The 19,590-nt window shown below is 35.2% G+C and overlaps 2 protein-coding genes across 2 annotated transcripts; both read right to left on the bottom strand.

The window, feature by feature from the left end:
• Positions 1-8,491: 8,491 nt before the first annotated feature.
• On the bottom strand, positions 8,492-11,045 carry LOC135847989 (uncharacterized). Its single transcript, XM_065367751.1, has 6 exons — positions 10,870-11,045; positions 10,636-10,785; positions 10,387-10,540; positions 10,174-10,282; positions 9,839-10,093; positions 8,492-9,741 (listed from the first exon to the last, which is right to left on the bottom strand). The coding sequence occupies exons 1-6, from the start codon at positions 10,955-10,957 to the stop codon at positions 9,610-9,612; spliced, it is 888 nt and encodes a 295-aa protein (XP_065223823.1). The 5' UTR covers positions 10,958-11,045; the 3' UTR covers positions 8,492-9,609.
• A 1,096-nt stretch (positions 11,046-12,141) lies between these two features.
• LOC135848127 (carbonic anhydrase 3-like) lies at positions 12,142-18,483 on the bottom strand. The gene is made up of 5 exons (XM_065367918.1): positions 16,081-18,483; positions 15,826-15,979; positions 15,613-15,721; positions 15,275-15,529; positions 12,142-15,150 (listed from the first exon to the last, which is right to left on the bottom strand). The coding sequence occupies exons 1-5, from the start codon at positions 16,289-16,291 to the stop codon at positions 15,019-15,021; spliced, it is 861 nt and encodes a 286-aa protein (XP_065223990.1). The 5' UTR covers positions 16,292-18,483; the 3' UTR covers positions 12,142-15,018.
• Positions 18,484-19,590: the final 1,107 nt, after the last annotated feature.

The raw sequence follows: 19,590 nt of genomic DNA, 5'->3' as shown, positions 1-19,590 counted from the left end.
AAAAATATTCACGTTTTTCCTAGTTTGGAGTTGTGGATGTTATGTTAATGTGAAAACTGATTGTCCACAAATACATCAACACCAACATCTACCAAATTTTCAAAGATTTCTCAAATTTGGAAAATTACGTTAATATTGTGGATGTAATTGTTAATGTCAAATTTCACATCAACATTAACATCAACATGTTGTCGACATGAAAATGTATTAGTTTAGTACTCTTAGATAAAGTATTGCACCTTTCTCAATATAAGGACTTTAATGACCAACTTCTAGATTGTGCAGACTTTCTGTTTGTCTGCACTTCTCGGAGGTGGCCTCTGGGTCAATGCTGCTTTCAGCAAGAGCAATGTCTACCTAAGAGAAACCATTTTTGGAAAAAAATTTCAATTTTGAAACTAAAATTTCATAACTTTATGTAGTAGGAGGTCGACATAAATTTTGATGACAATGTCAATCCATCCACATCTGTCACATTTGGATCCTACGTGTTGATGTAAATTTTGACCCCGTGTAGAGCCAATTCTTGACATGTGGCATCCAAAAGTGACGGATGTGTATGGGTCAACATTCACATCAAAATTAGCATGGTCATTGTTGTACGGGTATGGTCCTATAGTTTGAGCATTCCATCTTTGAGCCTTTCTCATCAGTGTATGTACCTCTGCATAAGAAAGACTCAAAGATGGAATGTTCAAACTATAGGACCATATCATTGATATCACATGTCAGCAAGGTACTACTGGTGATCATACACACGCGCATCAAGGCGTACATTCTACCACATATCCCACAGTGGCGAGGCGTGAGTTTTACTGGTAGGGAAGCAAAGTTGTAGTGAAAATTTTCAAAAAATGAAGATTACTTAAACGTCCATAGCCTAATTTTTAAATCAAGGTAATTTGTATAACAAAAAAAAAGTAACAATTGCAACTCATCACATGCTCTAGATTTGGATCTTACAGAACTATGAACACGCGCATGCGTATAAAGCGCAGAACCGTAAATAAGAATTAGCAAACAACTAGAAGCTACTAGCGAATTGCTTCCAAAGAATCACCGTTCAACGCTCTAACGCACGCGTTAAGGATGGCAAATGTGATTCTTTTTTCCCTTGAAACTGGTTTTTTGGAAGCAATGTACAGTTTGCTTCCAACACACAGATTTATGTTTTTGTAGGTAATAGAAAAGGTGCATCGGATGACATTTGAACAAGATAGTATTCTCGATGGTTTTAAAATATTTTTTCATATTTTATTGTCAATTTGTACTGATATTTTTTAATTAATTTAATTTTCTACAACTCGGAAAATTTAAAGGGAAGCATTGCTTCCCTTGCTTCCATGGACGCTTCCCCACTGATATTCCACCAGAACAAGTGGGTTTTGTACCAGTAAGAGGCACTAGAGAGCAAATCTTAAATGTGCGCCAAGTAATTGAAAAGGCAAAATAATTCAACCGGCAGGTATACATATAAGTGCTTCATTGACTATAAGAAGGCATTTGACAATTTCAAGTGGAAGATCCTGTGACAGAACCTCAAAAAGCTCAGGTGTACCAGCGCACCTCGTCAGTCTCATGAAGAGTTTTTTATGAGGACAATGTGGTGTAGATGATGGTAGGAGAGCTTACTAATTGTTTCCATACAGCAAAAGGAGTGAGACAAGGGTGCATGCTCAGCCCAATTCTTTTCAACACATATGGAGAATGGGTAATGAGGACAGCCCTAGAGAATGGGTAAAATGAAGTCACAATTGGAGGAAAAGAAATATCAAATCTATTGTATGTGGATGATACCATCTTGCCTGTGGAGACCGTAGACAATCTGAAGGAAATGCTCCAGAAGATTGAAAAAGCCAGCAATGAGGCAGGTCTGAAGGTCAACAAAGGAAACCAAAAACAATGATAATTGATAGGAAATATGCTTGGTGGCATAGCTGGATGAGCCACAGCTTTCTGAACCAGAGGTCGTGGGTTCAAATCCCGCTAGAGACCCAACCAATAACATGTAATGTATCTATTGTAGTGCATTCAACATCTATTACACGTTAAGCTGTGAGCACCAGTACAGCAGAGGTAATAGAAATGCACGCAATCTGTTGCTAGTATTGAAAAGCTGTAACTGGTTTGTGCACCTATAGGTAGCTGATTACTGAACTTGGGGTAGTAAAAACCCAGCTAGCAATGTATCAGCTACTCTATAGACAGCGTATAAAGCAATGGGAAACTACTATGTGTTAGCTCAGAAAAAATGTTGACTCCCTAGAATAATCACTATGGCATAGGCATTCGCCTCGCCCTGTGAGGGTACCACTTGTAAAGGATATGGAACCACAACAACAACGACAATAGGGAATGCAAAAACAGACATATAATTTTGAAGATTGATGGCTTTGAGGTAGTACAGGCCTTTATACACCTTGGTTTGTTGATAACAAGTCAGGGAGGCTCAGCTGGAGAAATCAGGAGAAGGGCGGCTAAAGCAAAGGCAGCTGTGGCAGTGGGAAAGCTCAGTCCGATCGGGAAAATCCACAATTTCATGAAGGTCACAAACCTCAGAATTATAGGAGTACTAGTCTTCTCCATCTTCTTGTATGGGTCAGAATGCTGGACAATATGCAAGGCAGATCAAGACAAAATCAATGCATTTGAAATGTAGGTACTGGCTACAGACGCATGCATATGATATTGTGGGTCCAGAAAAGAACAAATATGTCAATACTCAAACAATTGGGAGTTAAGGAAAGACTTAGCACAGTCATCAAGAGATGGATGTTACACTGTTTCAGACATATAATGAGATAGGAAACCTGGAAAAGCTGACAGTACAAGGCCACATAGATGGCAAGAGGGGAAGAGGAAGATCGCCTAATCGATACACATAGGTACGTCAGACTTGATCGAGAAAGCTGCCAAAATGTCGCTGGGCTGGGAGAATGCACGAGAAGGGTCGAAGATAGAGATAGCTTGACGGAACTGATTGCCAGAATTTCATAGTTGCAATGTCCGAATGCGGGCAAGCAAGAAAGAAGAAGAGAAGAAAAAGAATTTATACATAGACTCATACCAACTTGAATACATCATGTATCACAATTTCAAAGAAATTAAAAATCTTCAATTATTTCTTACCTGTAATGAATGAATTTTTCCAAATTGAAAGATACCTGACTGATAAAAATGAGTTCAAAAAACAAAAAATTGTAATTTCTCTGAAATGCAATATACCCATTATATATTTCGAGTTGGTATTAGTCTCGACCTAAATGTTGGCCATTTGGGTTACTTAAAAGGGTGGGGGGGGGTGAGTGATTCTTAAAATCACGCAATTCAACTTTTTTATTGAAAATATGTATCAATCGTAGAAAAAATTGACAAATTCGGTCCAAATTGGGGGTTTGATGCTGTAGTTGAGCATCTTATTGTTATACGATATGTACATACGAGTAATTTAACTTTAAGTTACAGATTCGATGCAACTTTCTTAGTAAGGACAGAAGGACGATGACTCTCCACAAAAGAATACCAATGTTTCAACATTGATTAAAGCAACTCACACACGTGTTTCATCACTTCTCATTCACATAAATCAAAGTACATACATACGTATAAAAGCAATCATCTTCTACCGAAAAATATCCATCTGCAGTACCAAAATCACTACTCGTGCACCTCTCCTTCTTATTCGATCTATCATCACATGTGCAAAACAAACCGAAATTCGAAAAAAGAAAAAGAAAACTTTAAAGCTGAATTAGACACGCGTCAATAAACACGCCCCACATGCGGGGGCTGCGGCAGACATCGTTACCAACAATCAAAAGGGTACCTCATGTAGTACTCCAACAATGGTCTTCAAAAACCAATTAAGCTTGATTAGAAAAAGACGTTTAATCGTTCCGCGATACAAGAAACCTTTTACATAATGACAAACATCGTTCCGCGATGCACAAAAAAACCACTTCGAGGAACACAGGGTGACGGGAGGGGCGGACAAGGGCGTATTACGACGCGCAAAAAAAGCTTAGGGAATCCGTCTTTTATCAGCGCAAAACCCTTCTCGCATCGCATGGAAATCATTCTTATTTAATTTTTATCTCGTCCCCTTTTCACCTCACCCCCCTTTTCGTCTTCATTCCATTGCGAATCGTTTGTAGTTGTACTTGTACTATTATGCAGTAAAGCAACACAAGGCTGCAAAAAAAATCATCGTTTTCGATTTCGTATTTCGCTGCTGTGCTCTCGCTGTCTCTCTCCTTTTGGCTTTATTGTTGTATATTAGAACGTTGTTGGTCTTCTGGCAAAGTTTAATCTTTTCGTTCTTTCGACAATAGGCTAACTTTTTTTTTTTTTCGCCAACTCTGCTCAACCTATCTCTCTCCGTATCTGTACTAACTTTAATCGTCTTTTTTACTTTTTTAAGTGCTCCGCTTCGTAAAATCAACTACCGCTCGTTTCGTTCGTTCGTTCGCTTACTCGCTCCGGCTGGCTGTTTCGCTTGAAATCATTTTTTTTATGAAGAAATTACCTTTTCGTATTCTGCTTTTTATCGTCGTCGATGTTGTTGTTGTTTCTTGCTGTAATTTTTTTTCTTTACTTATTCGTGATGATGCTGCGTTGCATTGCAGTACAATCTGTCTGTTTTCCTCATCCTTGAGTACTGCATGCATACTTACTTACCATAGATGTCTTTGATCTTCTCTGCCTATGCGTCCTTCTTTCTATCTCCGACAAACGTTTCTCTTACAATTCCGTATCTTCTCTGCCCTTTTCAAAGGAGTTCAATATAATGAAAAGTGTCTTAAAAGAAACTAAATTCCTAGACTTGGTACGTCTTGTACCATGAATAAGTAGCCAAAGTTTGTCTTCAGTAGAGGCGAAAACTCATTTTCAAAAAACTCATCCAACCCCACAGTGGATTTTATTTTCAAATTTTGAAAACTGAGCTATAAGTTTCGGAAGATGGAAATTCCTTGAAATGGAATTTTTTGAAATTGTTATCACTACCCCCGTCCCCCTCCCTTAATCAAACCAAATTAAATTTACTTACTTATAACATTTTTGACACAACAGGGCATACAAAAGTTTTCCAACTTTCATCGTTTAAATTCATGAAGATTTGACTTTCTTTTCATATTCGATTCCTATTCTCGTTGAATAAAAAAAATTGACAGTTGGTATTTGCAAAAGTTTGGCTCAAAACATCATTCATATAATTCCCTGACGTGTTACTTACCTCTGTTTCAAATTTAAATTGTGCAAAGCTTTCAACAGGTTCGTTAATAATTCAAATACTAGGATACGAGCAATTTTTTAAAAAAGCACTCTAGGGAGTTCAAAACTCACCATCCATTTAAAACCGAAATTAAACTAAACCTCTACAATTAGTCTTTCGGTACCTTTCACGCAAGTTTTAGAACGAAAAATATTCGCAATTTGGATTCAGAGAAAGAGAAAAAAAGAATTATTTGAAAGTAAACAAGTAGATAAGTTTCCTTTTCAAAATGTATGCAAAAACAGAACTTTTTACAGGAACATTTATGGAGGGAGGAGGAGGGTTAAAATTTATTCAAGTCAGAATTTCATGATCAAATGTTTTATGTTTCCAAAGAGAAGATTATTTGAAAATTTGAAGGGAAAAATGGAAAATTTGAACTTGTTAGCATTACTGACAAAAGGCATGTCTTTATTTCTGCAATTTTGGCAAAAAAGCATGAAGACATTTCGGTAGCTTTGCCAAAAGAGTGGTCCTTTTTCTGGAAATTTTGGCAAAAAAGCAAGACTTCATGACAATTTTGGCAAGGAAACATTCATTTTTTTATTTCTAGTAAAAGAGCAGACTTTTTTTAAAATTTTGTTCAGAAGGCAACATTTTTTGACAATCCTGACCACAATAAAGTTTTAGCATGTCTGGCAAAAAGCAGAACTGGATTAATTCCTTTTTTTTTGATTTCATTAAGTCGCATTAGAATAAAATTGAATGCCATTTTTCCCATTTTTTTTTTGGTTTTTCTAAATTTAGAGAATTCAAATCTGCAAAAAACCTTTGAAAAGACAAAAAAATGACACTTTTGGCTAGCTTTTAGCTGGGAAAAAATGAAGCTTGCAAACTTTTAGCTGATAGGTCAATGCAAAAATCTGCTCAGCTTTCGGATTTCGGCTAGCATTTCATCCCTGAATTTTTGGGATTTTTTGAATTCAATTTGACATTATATTTGGGATAATTTTAACGATTTTCTCGCATATTCATTTCAAAAATTACTTATGCATTTGATTCGCTTTGAAAAATTGAAGCAGTTTTTTTCTTGATCCTCTGAGACCTCTCAAAAATCCCGGGAGTGAATTTCCACGTTTCTCACATAAACTTCCTACTCGAATTGCCATTTCAACAAAAAAAAAAAAAAAAAAAAATGAGGAGCATTCAAAAATTAATTTTTAAATTCTTAAATTGAAAAAAAAAACACATTTTTTAGGCAAAGAAACCTACTATTCCTTAGTAATATAAAAATAATGTTCACTTGTGCCAACGATAGTTTCTCTCTAATAATTCTTCAAAAAATCAAGAGGAGGTAACCTGCATTTTAACTAGAGTTGTGAATGATTTGGAAGTTTTAATGAGCTTCTTTGGTTTGGATTGGATCTGATTTTACCTACGATTTAACGTTCAATGTCATGTGTATCAAGTTCCAAAATTGTTTATTACTAAAAACCGCACCTTCTACCCCTTGAGCTAACTTTTTTAGGGGACAAAAACCGGTTCCGATTCACGTTTTTTGCGATTTACTCCGAAAATATTAGGTTTACGATAAAAAGTACTATGACAAAAAATGTTCCCGTTCAAATTCTCGACAATTTGATACTACGCTTGATACCCATCCCTCAAAAGTGGTGTCTGAAAAATGGGTGGAAAGAGGGAAAGAGTAGGTGTTTCAAAAAAGGTCAGTTGAATAAATTGATTAAAGTTACCACTTTATATCATTTGTTTTCGCTCAATTTTTTTTTACAAAGTCTATACTCGCTCAACTATTAATTACATCACCATTGATTGGTATTCAATCCTCCCCGGGGGGTTGGTGGGGGGGGGGGGGGTTGCTTGATTTTTCAAGTAACACACAACTGAATCATATATTTGAAAAACGAATCTGGACATGCGATATATCGAATAGTATGTTTTCGAGGTCGCTGAATACGAATACCAACCTATTTTTTGGGTCCAGTTCCTCAAAGCCCCTCTGTGCCCCAAAAAGGGGGTTAAAATTTTGAAAAATCGTGAAAGTTCGAGTAATATATCGAATGGTATGTTTTTGAGATCGCTGAGTACGAATATGAACTTATTTTTTGAGTCCCACCCCCAAATGTCCTTCTGAGCCCCAACAAGGGGGCTAAAATTTCAAAAAATCATCAAAATACTTACCGAATGAGCGAGTTTTTTTGGACTGAAACTCTCCAATTTAAACGAAACCAAGCTAGATCAAAAGGGCATGTCTTAAAACCCTCGCAACCACAATTTCAGGTGCCAAAGTTAATTTTTGAATTTTTGAAGAATTTTTGAAAATTTTTTCAAAAAATCTGTTTTAAATGCAATTTTTAAAATTTTATGAAATATGATTTTTTTAAGCCAAGTGAACCAATATGAATAATTCTTTTAATTCAATTCCAACAACACGTTGCTAGTTTTGAGTCATTCTGAAGCCTCCAGTGATTACCTAATTTTCTCCCAAAACTTCAAATACCTCTGGGAAGGCCAAAAATGAATTTTTGAACCCATAAATTTGGTCAGTGCTTATTGGGCACTTTCTCAAATATTAAAGATAGTTAACTTGAAGTTCCAAGAGGGCCAGCCTAAAAGGAAATTTTTGACAAATTTGTAAGTTTCAGAAAAAATGAGACCATATTCCCAAGATCTCGAAGTTTTGAACAATGATGACGTTATCGAATAGCGATAAAATAACTAATTGAAAACGACTTACGTACGTATACCTGTTACTCATACCATCACATTGTACGTACTACACTTACTATAGTTAGAAGAAATATAATGTAACGATAATTATGACGCTGATAATGAAAATAAAAAAATTACTATTTCCAAAAAAAAAAAAAATAATAGACATTGAAGTCGTCATTTCGGACAAGAAATTTATTAGAATTACCGAATTTTCTACGCTACCTATGTGTGTGTGTAAATACGCGTATAAAAAAGAGACACAGCGAGAGAGAGAGGAGAAGTGACGCGCAAGTTTATCAGTATAAAGTAACATCTGCTGTTTTAGTTAATTAACTAATAGATACAATATTATTACTGTTATTATTGTTAAAACGAAGCTCGTTCGCGCGGACCCATTAGCTGTAGCTTGCTAGGTTATACCTACCTACTACGTACATTCGCGGGCGACGAGGCAGAGAGACTTTAATATTAGTGAGAAAGAGAAAAGCTGTAAGCCTAATAGTTACTTCCAAGCTATTAGCGCTAATTGACGAATATGGTCCTCCCGCAGGGATATTTTATAGCGTCTATTTCGTCCTGTGTTATATACAGGTTAGAATGTATTATCATCGCATAACCGGAGTTAATGCGAACGATGTACGCGCTACCTTTGCCTCCTCATCTACTCCCCCATAGCCCCCTTCTTTCATCGTACTATAAACTGTAGGCAGTATAGATATACTATTCGTATTATAAAAAGGATTGCGTGACGTGTAAAATTTACGTAGGCAAAGGCATATTATAAGTCTGTATGCGTTTAGATACCTATGCGCGCAAAACGAGGCGTTTATTTCGGTATCATTGGCGGTGTTTTAATTTTCCATCATTTTGCGATGCAATTTATAGAGATACTTACATGGAGATTGTATGTTGATAGGATGATTAAAATTCCATATTAGAAACCACTATTAAATTGTCCTTTACCCCGAATGACGCCCTTCAAATTTAATCCCCTCCCTTTCAGATCCTTCCGGTTTCCTCCTTCTGTTTTTTCTCAGGTTTGGATACTGGAATGCTTGCTGTGCAATTGATAATTATTTGTTTTTGCTTTTTTGTTCAATTTCGTAAAAATATAAGTCAAAACTGACAGGAATAAAAATAGAGGGTTTTTTCGAAGGGGGGAGAGGGAGGTGACTGAACAGTTATACCGACTGTAATGTGAAAAAAATTACAAATTTTGCCGAATAAAATGACGAATTTTTAAAATAGAAGAGGATATGAAATGACCATTTTACTGAAATTGATATAATAATACTCACATTACCTAACTAAAGTTAATCGAAAAAATTATTTTCCCTCTTGAGATTATGGATGTTTCAAAACCTGGAATTTTTTTTAGCTTAGGAAAGAGGTAGAAATTTGTCCAAGCAAAGTGAGTGTTCAAAAATTTGTATTTTAAAAGGTAAAAAAACGTGTTTTTAAAAACTTATTCATTTTTTTGGTTCAAAAATTTCACAGTTTGAATGTTAAGCTTGTTTCAAGAGGTAAAAAACTATGTTTTTTCAGGAGGAAAAAATATTTTTTGGTTTAAACATGTTTGAAAATTAAAATAATAAATTTTTTTCAAAATTCAATTTGAATAAAAAGTACAGAGGTCCAGAAATTTTACAAGAACGTATCAAAATTTAAACAATTGGAATAGATTCCAGATGCAAACCAATGCTTTTGTAAACAGGTCTTGATTTTTGTGGATAAATCGGGAGTGTAAAATTTATTGGTTTACCATCCGATCCGAGAATATTCTTGAACACTGCAAACTGTAAATAATTCCATAAGTACGTAATTTTATCCAAGTTTAGGTATTTTTTTGTACACATCTACTTATTAATTTTGAATTTGCGCAATCTTACTTACTTGATCATAAGAAATCATGGGAGCTTGCTCAGGATCACATAAAATTACTTTGGCACTTTGTGTCAGTTTCCCTGTTTCTGGATCCAAGTAAGATCCTACGTAATTATATAATTTATGTTCGTGACCTTTTGAGAGATAATCAAACCACATGTATCCAATCAAACCAAGTAGTTCACTCGATGAGCTTGGTTTGTTCAAAATTCCAGTCGATAAGAATAGTTGAAATGGAATAAATCTTGCACTGGGCATTTTCCTCTATACATATAAAGTGGTATAAGACAAAACATCCGAGTACCCAAGAAGTGACAATATAATGAAGAAAAAGTGTCACTTACTACTCCAACTGGAAGTGCCAGTACTACTATACTGTTGGGAAATTTCAAAGCATTTTCCAAAGATCCATACGATGTCTTGTAGTATATAACCCATAATTCAATGGGTAATCTGAGGAAGTTAGGAGACTGAAATAATATCTAAGCATTCAATTTTTTCTTTGGGTTCTCAACTTTAAATGCTAAAAGTTGATAGATCTGATGCAATAGACTTACCCCTTTCCATCTACAGAGTGAGCACTGCGTCCATTTGGATTCTGATTGATGTGAAGGATTATTGAATGGATTTTATACAATCGTGGTATGTCGTTACATAAGACACCTCCTGTAATGCTAGATGGATCCAGGAATTGATTGGTGTAGGCAATGACTGCAGAAATTAATTTCAGATGTTAATTAGGTATTTCAAAATAATTTACCCACCTGTTTCTCACCATGGTAAATTAATTTATTCAACATACGTACGTGTTTTTCCTGTATTGGTGAAGTTCAAAAAACCAAACAGAGCATTGTGCAAAATTATTGGGGGTGTGGTACTGGCTGATATCACTTTTAAACTTTCAATGTTAATAGGAGATTGTGTAGCATGCTGATTATCTGGCTTCAAGCAAATTGCTGTGAGAGAAGTGGCCAATTTTAATTTATAAGGGGGAGAGTGTTGTAATTTTTGGATAAATACGTGAACAGATACATACATACCTTGAGTGGCTTCGGTATAGGAGAAAAAACATGATACTAAAATACAAATTTGTAGAATAAGTGAGTAGGATGTTATCCGTAGGAACATTTATGTACGTAAGTAAATAGGTAACTTAGAAAAAAGAAAAAGAAATATTGTTAAAACCTACGGTTTTCATCAACACGTGAGGTGTTCACAACGGTAATTTGACGAGTGTCAAAATGCCAAAAATGTATTTTATCTAGTTTCTAAGTTAAGTATACAGAACTGATAACATTTCTTCGAATACCTAGTTACCTATACCTATACCTACGTATTTACTATTACCTACACAGAAAACTACACATAAACCATGAAAGAGCTTATGATGGATCATTCCACCTCAATTCGACCAACGTTTTTGAGTCATGTCCTTAGATTTCGCTCAATTTTTTTTTACAAAATCTGTACCCACCCAATAAGTAAGAAACCCGCGGTCAGTTCGGTCCCAGCCCTTTCTGGTGGTGGGTGGGGGGGGGCTCCAATTATTTTCACATTGTCTGAAGGTATACTCAACTTTTAACAGTGCAGTCAGCTAGTGCATGCCTCCAAAGCTATGATACGTTGATCAAAACTGATTTCATAGCTCAAAAGGGCATTGCGTTTTGAACTTTTTACTCAAGTATTTTGAAATTTTCAAAAGTTGAAAGTTCAACTTTCAACTTGAAATTACAAATTTCAAAATGGCGCTGTAAGTGGGAGTTACCATTTAAAATTCTGAAAAAATTTCCATAGATGTACCTCTTGATGCTTTTTCGAAATATTCAATTTTCGAGATGAAATCTTGTAATGTTGAGAGAGCACCCCCTCCCCCAATTTGGGCAAAACTTTCTAAAAAAAAGTCTGGGGCATGTGATATATCGAATTGTATGTTTTTGGTGACGCTGAACACGAATATGACGTCAGATTTTTGATTGGACGTCATTCACGGCCCCCAGCAGCTCCTCAAAGGGGGTAAAAGTCAAAAAAAAAAATGTTTCATTCGTGTGACACATGAAATATTATGTTTTCGATATCGCTGAACACAAATATAGTCTTAGTTTCTCAAATTAACCTTAACCATGGTCCCCCGAGAACCTCCCCCGATGGGTAAAAGTCAAATAAATAGGTATAATGATTTCCATAAATTATTAAAATCACCAAAATCTCCACTTGGCTACTAATTTTTCCATTTGAACACCAAAGTGGTCAGTTTAGGGTAGATGGTCATGTTTGGGCACTTGAATTTATGGTCATCTATATTTTCTGTGTTCATTAATTTTTTTTTTTTGATTTCAATGGCACACATAAGTTATACATATCCAAATTCTTGATTTGATCATGCACTTTTCGGACACCCTGTATAAATTAAGATAGATTTGCGTACTTTTACTTCGATTATCATAGTTTGTTTTAAGTATTCCTAATCCTACGCCAAACTCCAGTATTGTTTCAATTGGGTGTAACATTTTGATGAATCATGTTATGCTGCCAGTTGTCAGTTGTTATCTATCATACCGTATGTAAAGACACGTAGGTTAGGTACTTATATGTCTTACGTATTGATATTTTTCGCTGACTTACAAGTAAGTATACAAGTGTAGGTATCCAAAGTTGAAAATTTTTTTATTTTTGCTTTTTTACCTGAAGTTATAGCAAGGTGTTTCTAAGAATCTAATCACTGTACATATATGGTTTAGGTCTAGGCATCTTTTGATAAAGTTACACGCTAGCTGCCTATTAGGTAAGTACATATGACCAAATTATATGACTAGGCGTTTTCAATTTTAAGTAAGAGAAACAGCTACCTACACAAACAAGTAAAAACTTTTGACCAAGTGTAACTATATAATTTACACTTCCATTAACCCTTTCGAGGTCGAGGAGGTTCCGGGGTACGCAAATTATAAATCTGGTGATTTTGTCAAAAGACATGTCTCCAAAGTTACAAAACAGAAAAAAATTATCAAAAAATGAAAAATTCCAATCGCAAAAGAGGAAATTTGAAAAAACAATTTTGCTCATATTCGATTAGAGAAATGAGCGATGGAATGAAAAAAACAGTGTAAATTATTAAGTTACAGAAACTGAAAATAAAAACCAACAGACGCATTAAAAATATGAACATAATAAATTTTAAGGAAGGAAAATAAATTAAAAATTGAAAAAAAGGTCAAGCCGCATTTCCTAAAGTTACCAATATCCAAAGGACCAGAAATCACAGTCTGGTGAAAAATGAATATTAGAAATAAGAATTTATGTCACCAAGAGAGCTTTTTTCATGAAGTTGAAAAATCGCATCGCATATCCAACACTAAGGAAAAATTGAAATTTTAATTGAAAAATCAAACAATCCTGAAAATTGACTCAATCTGATGCTTTCTGAGTTCAACATCTTGCAGTTGTTCGAATACGATTTTCAGACACCCAATAGAACGCATAAACCAGTCGCAAATCAACACAGTAAATCCATAAAAACATCTACTACAAGAAACGTAATCAATTTACAAATCGTCGGTGTCTGACTACAGTTTGAGTTATGCACACCCCATCTGGTGATTTTCTAACCCATTTTGTCATATTGCATCTCAAAACCATCAGATAAAAATTACTAAATTGGAAACCGCATCGCAAATCTGTGTCAGTAGCATTTTATGAGATTTTCAACTTAGCCAAATAAAAACCTCATCAATGTGGAATAAAAACTGCCTATATCCGAATACTAGTTTCTCTTTTGCACACCCTGTCTGGTGATTTTTTGATGCATTTCGTCATGTTGCATCGCAAAATAATCAAATAAAACTCATTGAAATTGAAACCGCATCGCGAATGTCAGCAAGTAGCAGTTCGAGATTTTCGACTTGGCCAAATAGAAAACTCATCTAGTGGAATATAACCTGTCAATATTCGACACCCTATCTGGTGATTTTTCAGTGCATTTTTTCATGTTTCATCCCAAAACCACCCGATGGAATTTTTAAAAATGAAACCCACATCGCAAACCCTACTCTTTGACATTTTCTGCAAATCTGAACCTTATCAAAATGGTAATGTCGTCAGTGTACAATAAAAACTGTCTATTTGCGACTACAGGTTCCCTTTTTGCACACCCTATCTAGTGATATTTCGATCCAATTTTTCATGTTTTATCCAAAAACCACCAGATAAAACTTTTTGAAATGGAAAGACTCCTTTTAGGATTTTTTGAGAATTTACACCTAATCCAAATAGAAAACTCATCTGTGCAGATCTGCAGAATAAAAACTGTCTATTTATGACCACAAGTTACCTTTTTGCACACGCTGTCTGGTGATTTTCCAACGCATTTTTTTATGTTTTATCTCAAAATGACCAGATAACGTTTTTTGAAATGAAACCCGCATCGCAAACCCTACTCTGAGCCTGATAAAAACAGTTTTGTCTCCAGTATAGAATAAAAACTGTCTATTTGCGACTACAGGTTTCCTTTTTCCACTACCTGTCTGATAATTTTCTGATGCACTTTTCTATGTTCTATCCCAAAACCAACAGATAAAATGTTTTGAAATGGAAACCATTGGACTCAGAAAGCATCAGATTGAGTCAATTTTCAGGATTGTTTGATTTGTCAATTAAAATTTCAATTTTTCCTTAGTGTTGGATATGCGATGCGATTTTTCAACTTCATGAAAAAAGCTCTCTTGGTGACATAAATTCTTATTTCTAATATTCATTTTTCACCAGACTGTGATTTCTGGTCCTTTGGATATTGGTAACTTTAGGAAATGCGGCTTGACCTTTTTTTCAATTTTTAATTTATTTTCCTTCCTTAAAATTTATTATGTTCATATTTTTAATGCGTCTGTTGGTTTTTATTTTCAGTTTCTGTAACTTAATAATTTACACTGTTTTTTTCATTCCATCGCTCATTTCTCTAATCGAATATGAGCAAAATTGTTTTTTCAAATTTCCTCTTTTGCGATTGGAATTTTTCATTTTTTGATAATTTTTTTTCTGTTTTGTAACTTTGGAGACATGTCTTTTGACAAAATCACCAGATTTATAATTTGCGTACCCCGGAACCTCCTCGACCTCGAAAGGGTTAAAGAGTGCCTATCTGTAGAAGCATTTCCATGCAAAATCATTGATGGTACAAGCATGTATCAAAATATTTAAACAATTGGAATAAATTTCTGTTGCAAGCCAATGCCTTTGTAAACCGTTCTTGATTTTTGTGGGTAAATGGGCAGTGTAAAATTTATTGGTTTGCCATCCGATCCGAGAATATTCTTGAACAGTGCAAACTGTAAATAATTCAATTTATTTTATTCAAGTTTGGATAACACGTAGGCACGTTTTTGTGAAGATATTCATATGTATCTACACATCTACGTACCTATCTAAATCTATCGATTTGGGCAATCTTACTTGCTCATAAGACAGCATGGGAGCTTGCTCAGGATCACATAAAATTACTTTGGCACTTTGTGACTGTTTTTTTGTTTCTGGATCCAAGTAAGATCCTATGTAACTGTAATATCTACTTTCGCCAAATATTGAGATATTATCAAACCACACGTATCCAATCAAACCAAATAGTTCACTCGATGATCTTGGTTTGTTCAAAATTCCACTCGATAAGAATACTTGAAATGGAATAAATTTTGTTCTGGGTGTTTTCCTCTGTGTAAAAAGGTTAGTAAACAATCATTGAAATTTCCTCTAATTCCGGTAGGTACCCAGTAAGGAGAAAATGTATCACGTACTACTCCAACTGGAAATGCTAGTACGATTATACCGTCAGGAAATTTCAAAGCTTTCTCCAAAGATCCGTATGATTTCTTGTAGTATATAACCCATAATTCAAGGGGTAATCTGAGGAAGTAAGGAGAATAAATAATATCTAAACATTTCATTTTTCTCTTCGAGTTACCAATTTTGAATTCTGAGAGTTGATAGATCTGTTGCAATAGGCTTACCCCTTGCCATCGACAGAGTGGGCACTGCGTCCATTTGGATTTTGATTGATGTAAAGGATTATTGTATGGATTTTATACAGTAGCGTTATTTCGTTACATAATACACTTCCTGTAATGCTCGATGGATCCAGGAGTTGATTGGTGTAGGTGATGACTGTGAGATTAATTTCAGATGGTAATTAGGTACCATATTTTTTAAATAATTGACCCTTTCTATTTCCCATCCGAGTAAATGAATTGATTTGACATACGTACGTGTTTTTCCATTATTGGTGAAGTTCAAAAAACCGAATAGTGCATTGTGCAAAGTTACCGGGGTTGTGGTACTGGCTGATTTCACTTTTGAACTTTCAATGTTGATGGGAGATGGTGTAGCATGCTGATTATCTGGCTTTAAGCAGGTTGCTGTAAGAAAAGTGACCATAATAAATTTTAATTTTATGGTGAGAATTGTAGGTATGTACATGAGTAGATGAGCAGATACCTTCGGTGGCTTCCGTATAGGTGAAAAAGTATAATACTAAAATACAAATTTTTAGAATAACTGAATAGGATGCTATTCCTGCGAACATTGATGCACACGTAAGTAACTTGAATAGGTGCCTGTTACGCTAAAAAAAAATACTGTTAACTTATGGTTTTCATTAACACGTTAGGTGTTCGCAACTGTAATTTGACGAGTGTCAAAATGTTAAAAATTTATTTTTCTGGCCGTTATCTAAAGTGAGTAAATTTAGAATACAGGAACTGATAACATTTTCTATCGAATATTTACCTATACAGTACCTATTTACTGTCGCACAGAAAACTATAAACCATGAAAAAGCTTAGAAAATAAAGAACAAATTTTCACCAAATTCACCTAGAGAGTTAAAAATTTGAACATAGCCATTTTCGATCCGCCGAATCGATCAGACGCGGTTTTTAACAGTTTTCGTGATTCTGATATAATTCCCCGAATCCATTATCCCGACCGGACATGTTCCCGAATGGTTATTCCTCCGAGTCTTATTTCCCAGAATCCGATTTCCCGAATTAAAATTACCCGAATGAAATATTGAACTATGCTTTGTCAAAGTAGTTTCCAATTTTTGAGGAATTTTCAAAAATTTAAATTTGGCTACTTTTTCACGAAAAATCGAAAATTTGATCAATTATGGGGATTGGGGGATGAGGCTATTTTCAACCGTTCAAATCGTTTTTTTTGAGGGGAGGGGTTCTAAATTAGTGGTAGTCTAGTTCTATGCATTTTGGAGCCTTCAGCAGATTTTTGGAATTTCTACAGAAACAACAATAATGAAATTCAGTACCTAGCTGATTTTTGCAAAATTTTAAAATTTCTCCAGAAGATTCTGAAGTCTCTTGCTCGATTTTTGGACCTCCAGAAACTATGAAATTCGGATTCAGAGGATTGGTTTTAGTCTAAAAATAGCGGTTCTAGCGCATTCCAAAAATTTCCTCGTGAATAGGAAATTTTCATTTCTCTACATTTTTTTCCTAGTAAAAATTCTGTTTAAAAAAATGCACTTTGAGCGTTCGCCAGAAAATCGTATGAGCCGCTAAAAATCGAGTTGTTCTGGAGGCTTCAAAATGGCTCCAAATGGTAGATCTCGGATTGAGAGAGGGGGCAAAAATTTTCTTGCGAACTGGAAATTTTTATTTTTTTACTTTTTTTCTTGTGAAAATGCACGTTGAAGTGTCCGCCTGGAAATCGGCCCAAAATGTTACTAAACTCGTTAAATAGGTTGAGTGCAAGCGACAACTCGATTTTCAAGTTCCCAAATTACCTAATTTCTACGCTTTCTGGAGCAGTTTCAAAACTCTGAAGAAATTGAGAATCACGCTCGGGAAGCTCCAGAATAGTTTGAAAACGTGAAATTCGGATTAGAGAGATTCTTAATTTCCGTCATTGTTACTGCCTAATCTCTCTATATTAAAAAATCAAAACCCGTCAAACAACTTCTGGACGAGAGCGAACGACTCGGAAGTCGGAGATGTGTTAGTAAAGCGTTTACAAGACGTTTACAAGACGCTGTATGTTTGTGGTAGTGAGAGCCGAAATTCACCGAAAATGTTCGAGTGGTGGAATTGCAACGTGACGTGTATTAACATAGTACTGTGCAGTAAGGAACAGGAGAAAGGAGAACGGACAGTGTAGGTGATGAAAGAAGGTAGAGGGACAAGGAGAGCGGGAAAGCAGTACATTATATTGAAAGAACTGGTCTGGTTCAAGTACAGGAGAGAAGGATAGATGAAGCGAGGATGCGGATATCACTAGATCGCCGAAGTACGTCCTGCTATTTTTTGATGGGAGGGGAGGATATGGTTGCGAATTTTCGTAGTTCCCGCGTTATAACGAATTCGTTCTGCGGTGCCACCGTGGGCAAGAATCCATCGACGCTCAAAAAATGTTATGTGACTTCAATCATCCTGAGGCATCGGTTAGATTTAGTTTTGAGATTTTAAATTTAAACTTTCAGGATTTTATTAAATTCAACTGTATATCGTTATTATGACTGGTTGATTTTTTTGTGAGTTGAAGGAGCCAATTGCTTCGCAAAACTCGAAATTTACGGATTTTGAAAAAATCATGGGCTTAATAGATGTTTAGACCCTAAATAAAAAAGAGTGAGTTTTAATTTCAGTTGTTTAAGGTAGTTTTCAGATTCTACTGACTTTTTTACATAAACAAATTTCCCTGATTTTTGATTTTCAAAGTTTCAAGTGCGTACGACTAATTTTTCTTTTTAATGTTTGATATTCGAAAAATTCAATTTGAACTTTGAGTGAACACAGTTCCGCGTGTTTTTTTTCGCAAAACAATAGTATGTTGCTACGAATTCTTGAAGTACACAGTGAGCCACAGACCCCCCCCCCCAAAAACGGCGATAATTAGGATTCAACCCTCATCGATGTGAAATATGTCAATAAGTATGTTTTCGAGGTCGTAGACGGTAGAATTCGAATATGCACTTATTTTTTTGTAGGAGTGGGGGTGAGGCGTGGGGAGCAAGAAAATTTTAAATTTTGCTTATATTATCGTGTAATATATCGATTAATATGTTTTCGAGGTCGCAGAGTTCGAATCTGGAGTTAGTTTTGCAGTAGAGGTTGGGAGATGAGGCGTGGGAGGTGGAAAGTCCCAAATTTACTTTTTGATGTCTCTCTATAATTAAAAAATCAAAACCCGTCAAACAACTTCTGGAGGAGAGCGAACAACTCGGAAGTCGGAGATGTGTTAGTAAGGCGTTTACAAGACGCTGTATGTTTGTGGTAGTGAGAGTTGAAATACACTGAAAATGTTCGAGTGGTGGAATTGCAAGGTGACGTGTACTAACATAGTACTGTGTTTGTAGTGGTGAGCTTTACATTCAAGCATGTTAGGCTGTTAGAGCTGACCTCACAACGTAATGCAGTGATTTTTTTTGTTTTTATAAAGGAAGAAAAAAAAATGTAAGGAAAGTAAAATTCTCTACAAAATTAGGTATGTTTGAAAGTGCAATAGAAAACAAGATTTTAAAGCTCAAGTACAAAAAAATATGAAATATCAATTTTTTCCAGAAGTTTTCTTCTATCACGCAGATGACATTTAAACCCACCCTACTTTGTACAAAAACTTTACTTCGCAATGCTATATATTTAATTTCATCTTACATAGATTTTGCTTTAGTTGTTGAAAGAAAAAAACTACGCTTCTTTACCATCACATGGCAACCACTTAAATGAGGGAGGTTTTCTGAAAAATACATAAAGGCTATAGGCGCC

This window comes from Planococcus citri, chromosome 5 (genome assembly GCF_950023065.1).
Source record: "Planococcus citri chromosome 5, ihPlaCitr1.1, whole genome shotgun sequence".
NCBI classification, from domain to species: domain Eukaryota; kingdom Metazoa; phylum Arthropoda; class Insecta; order Hemiptera; family Pseudococcidae; genus Planococcus; species Planococcus citri.
The sequence above is the reverse complement of the archived record's forward strand: the minus strand, read 5'-3'. Positions and strand labels throughout refer to the sequence as shown.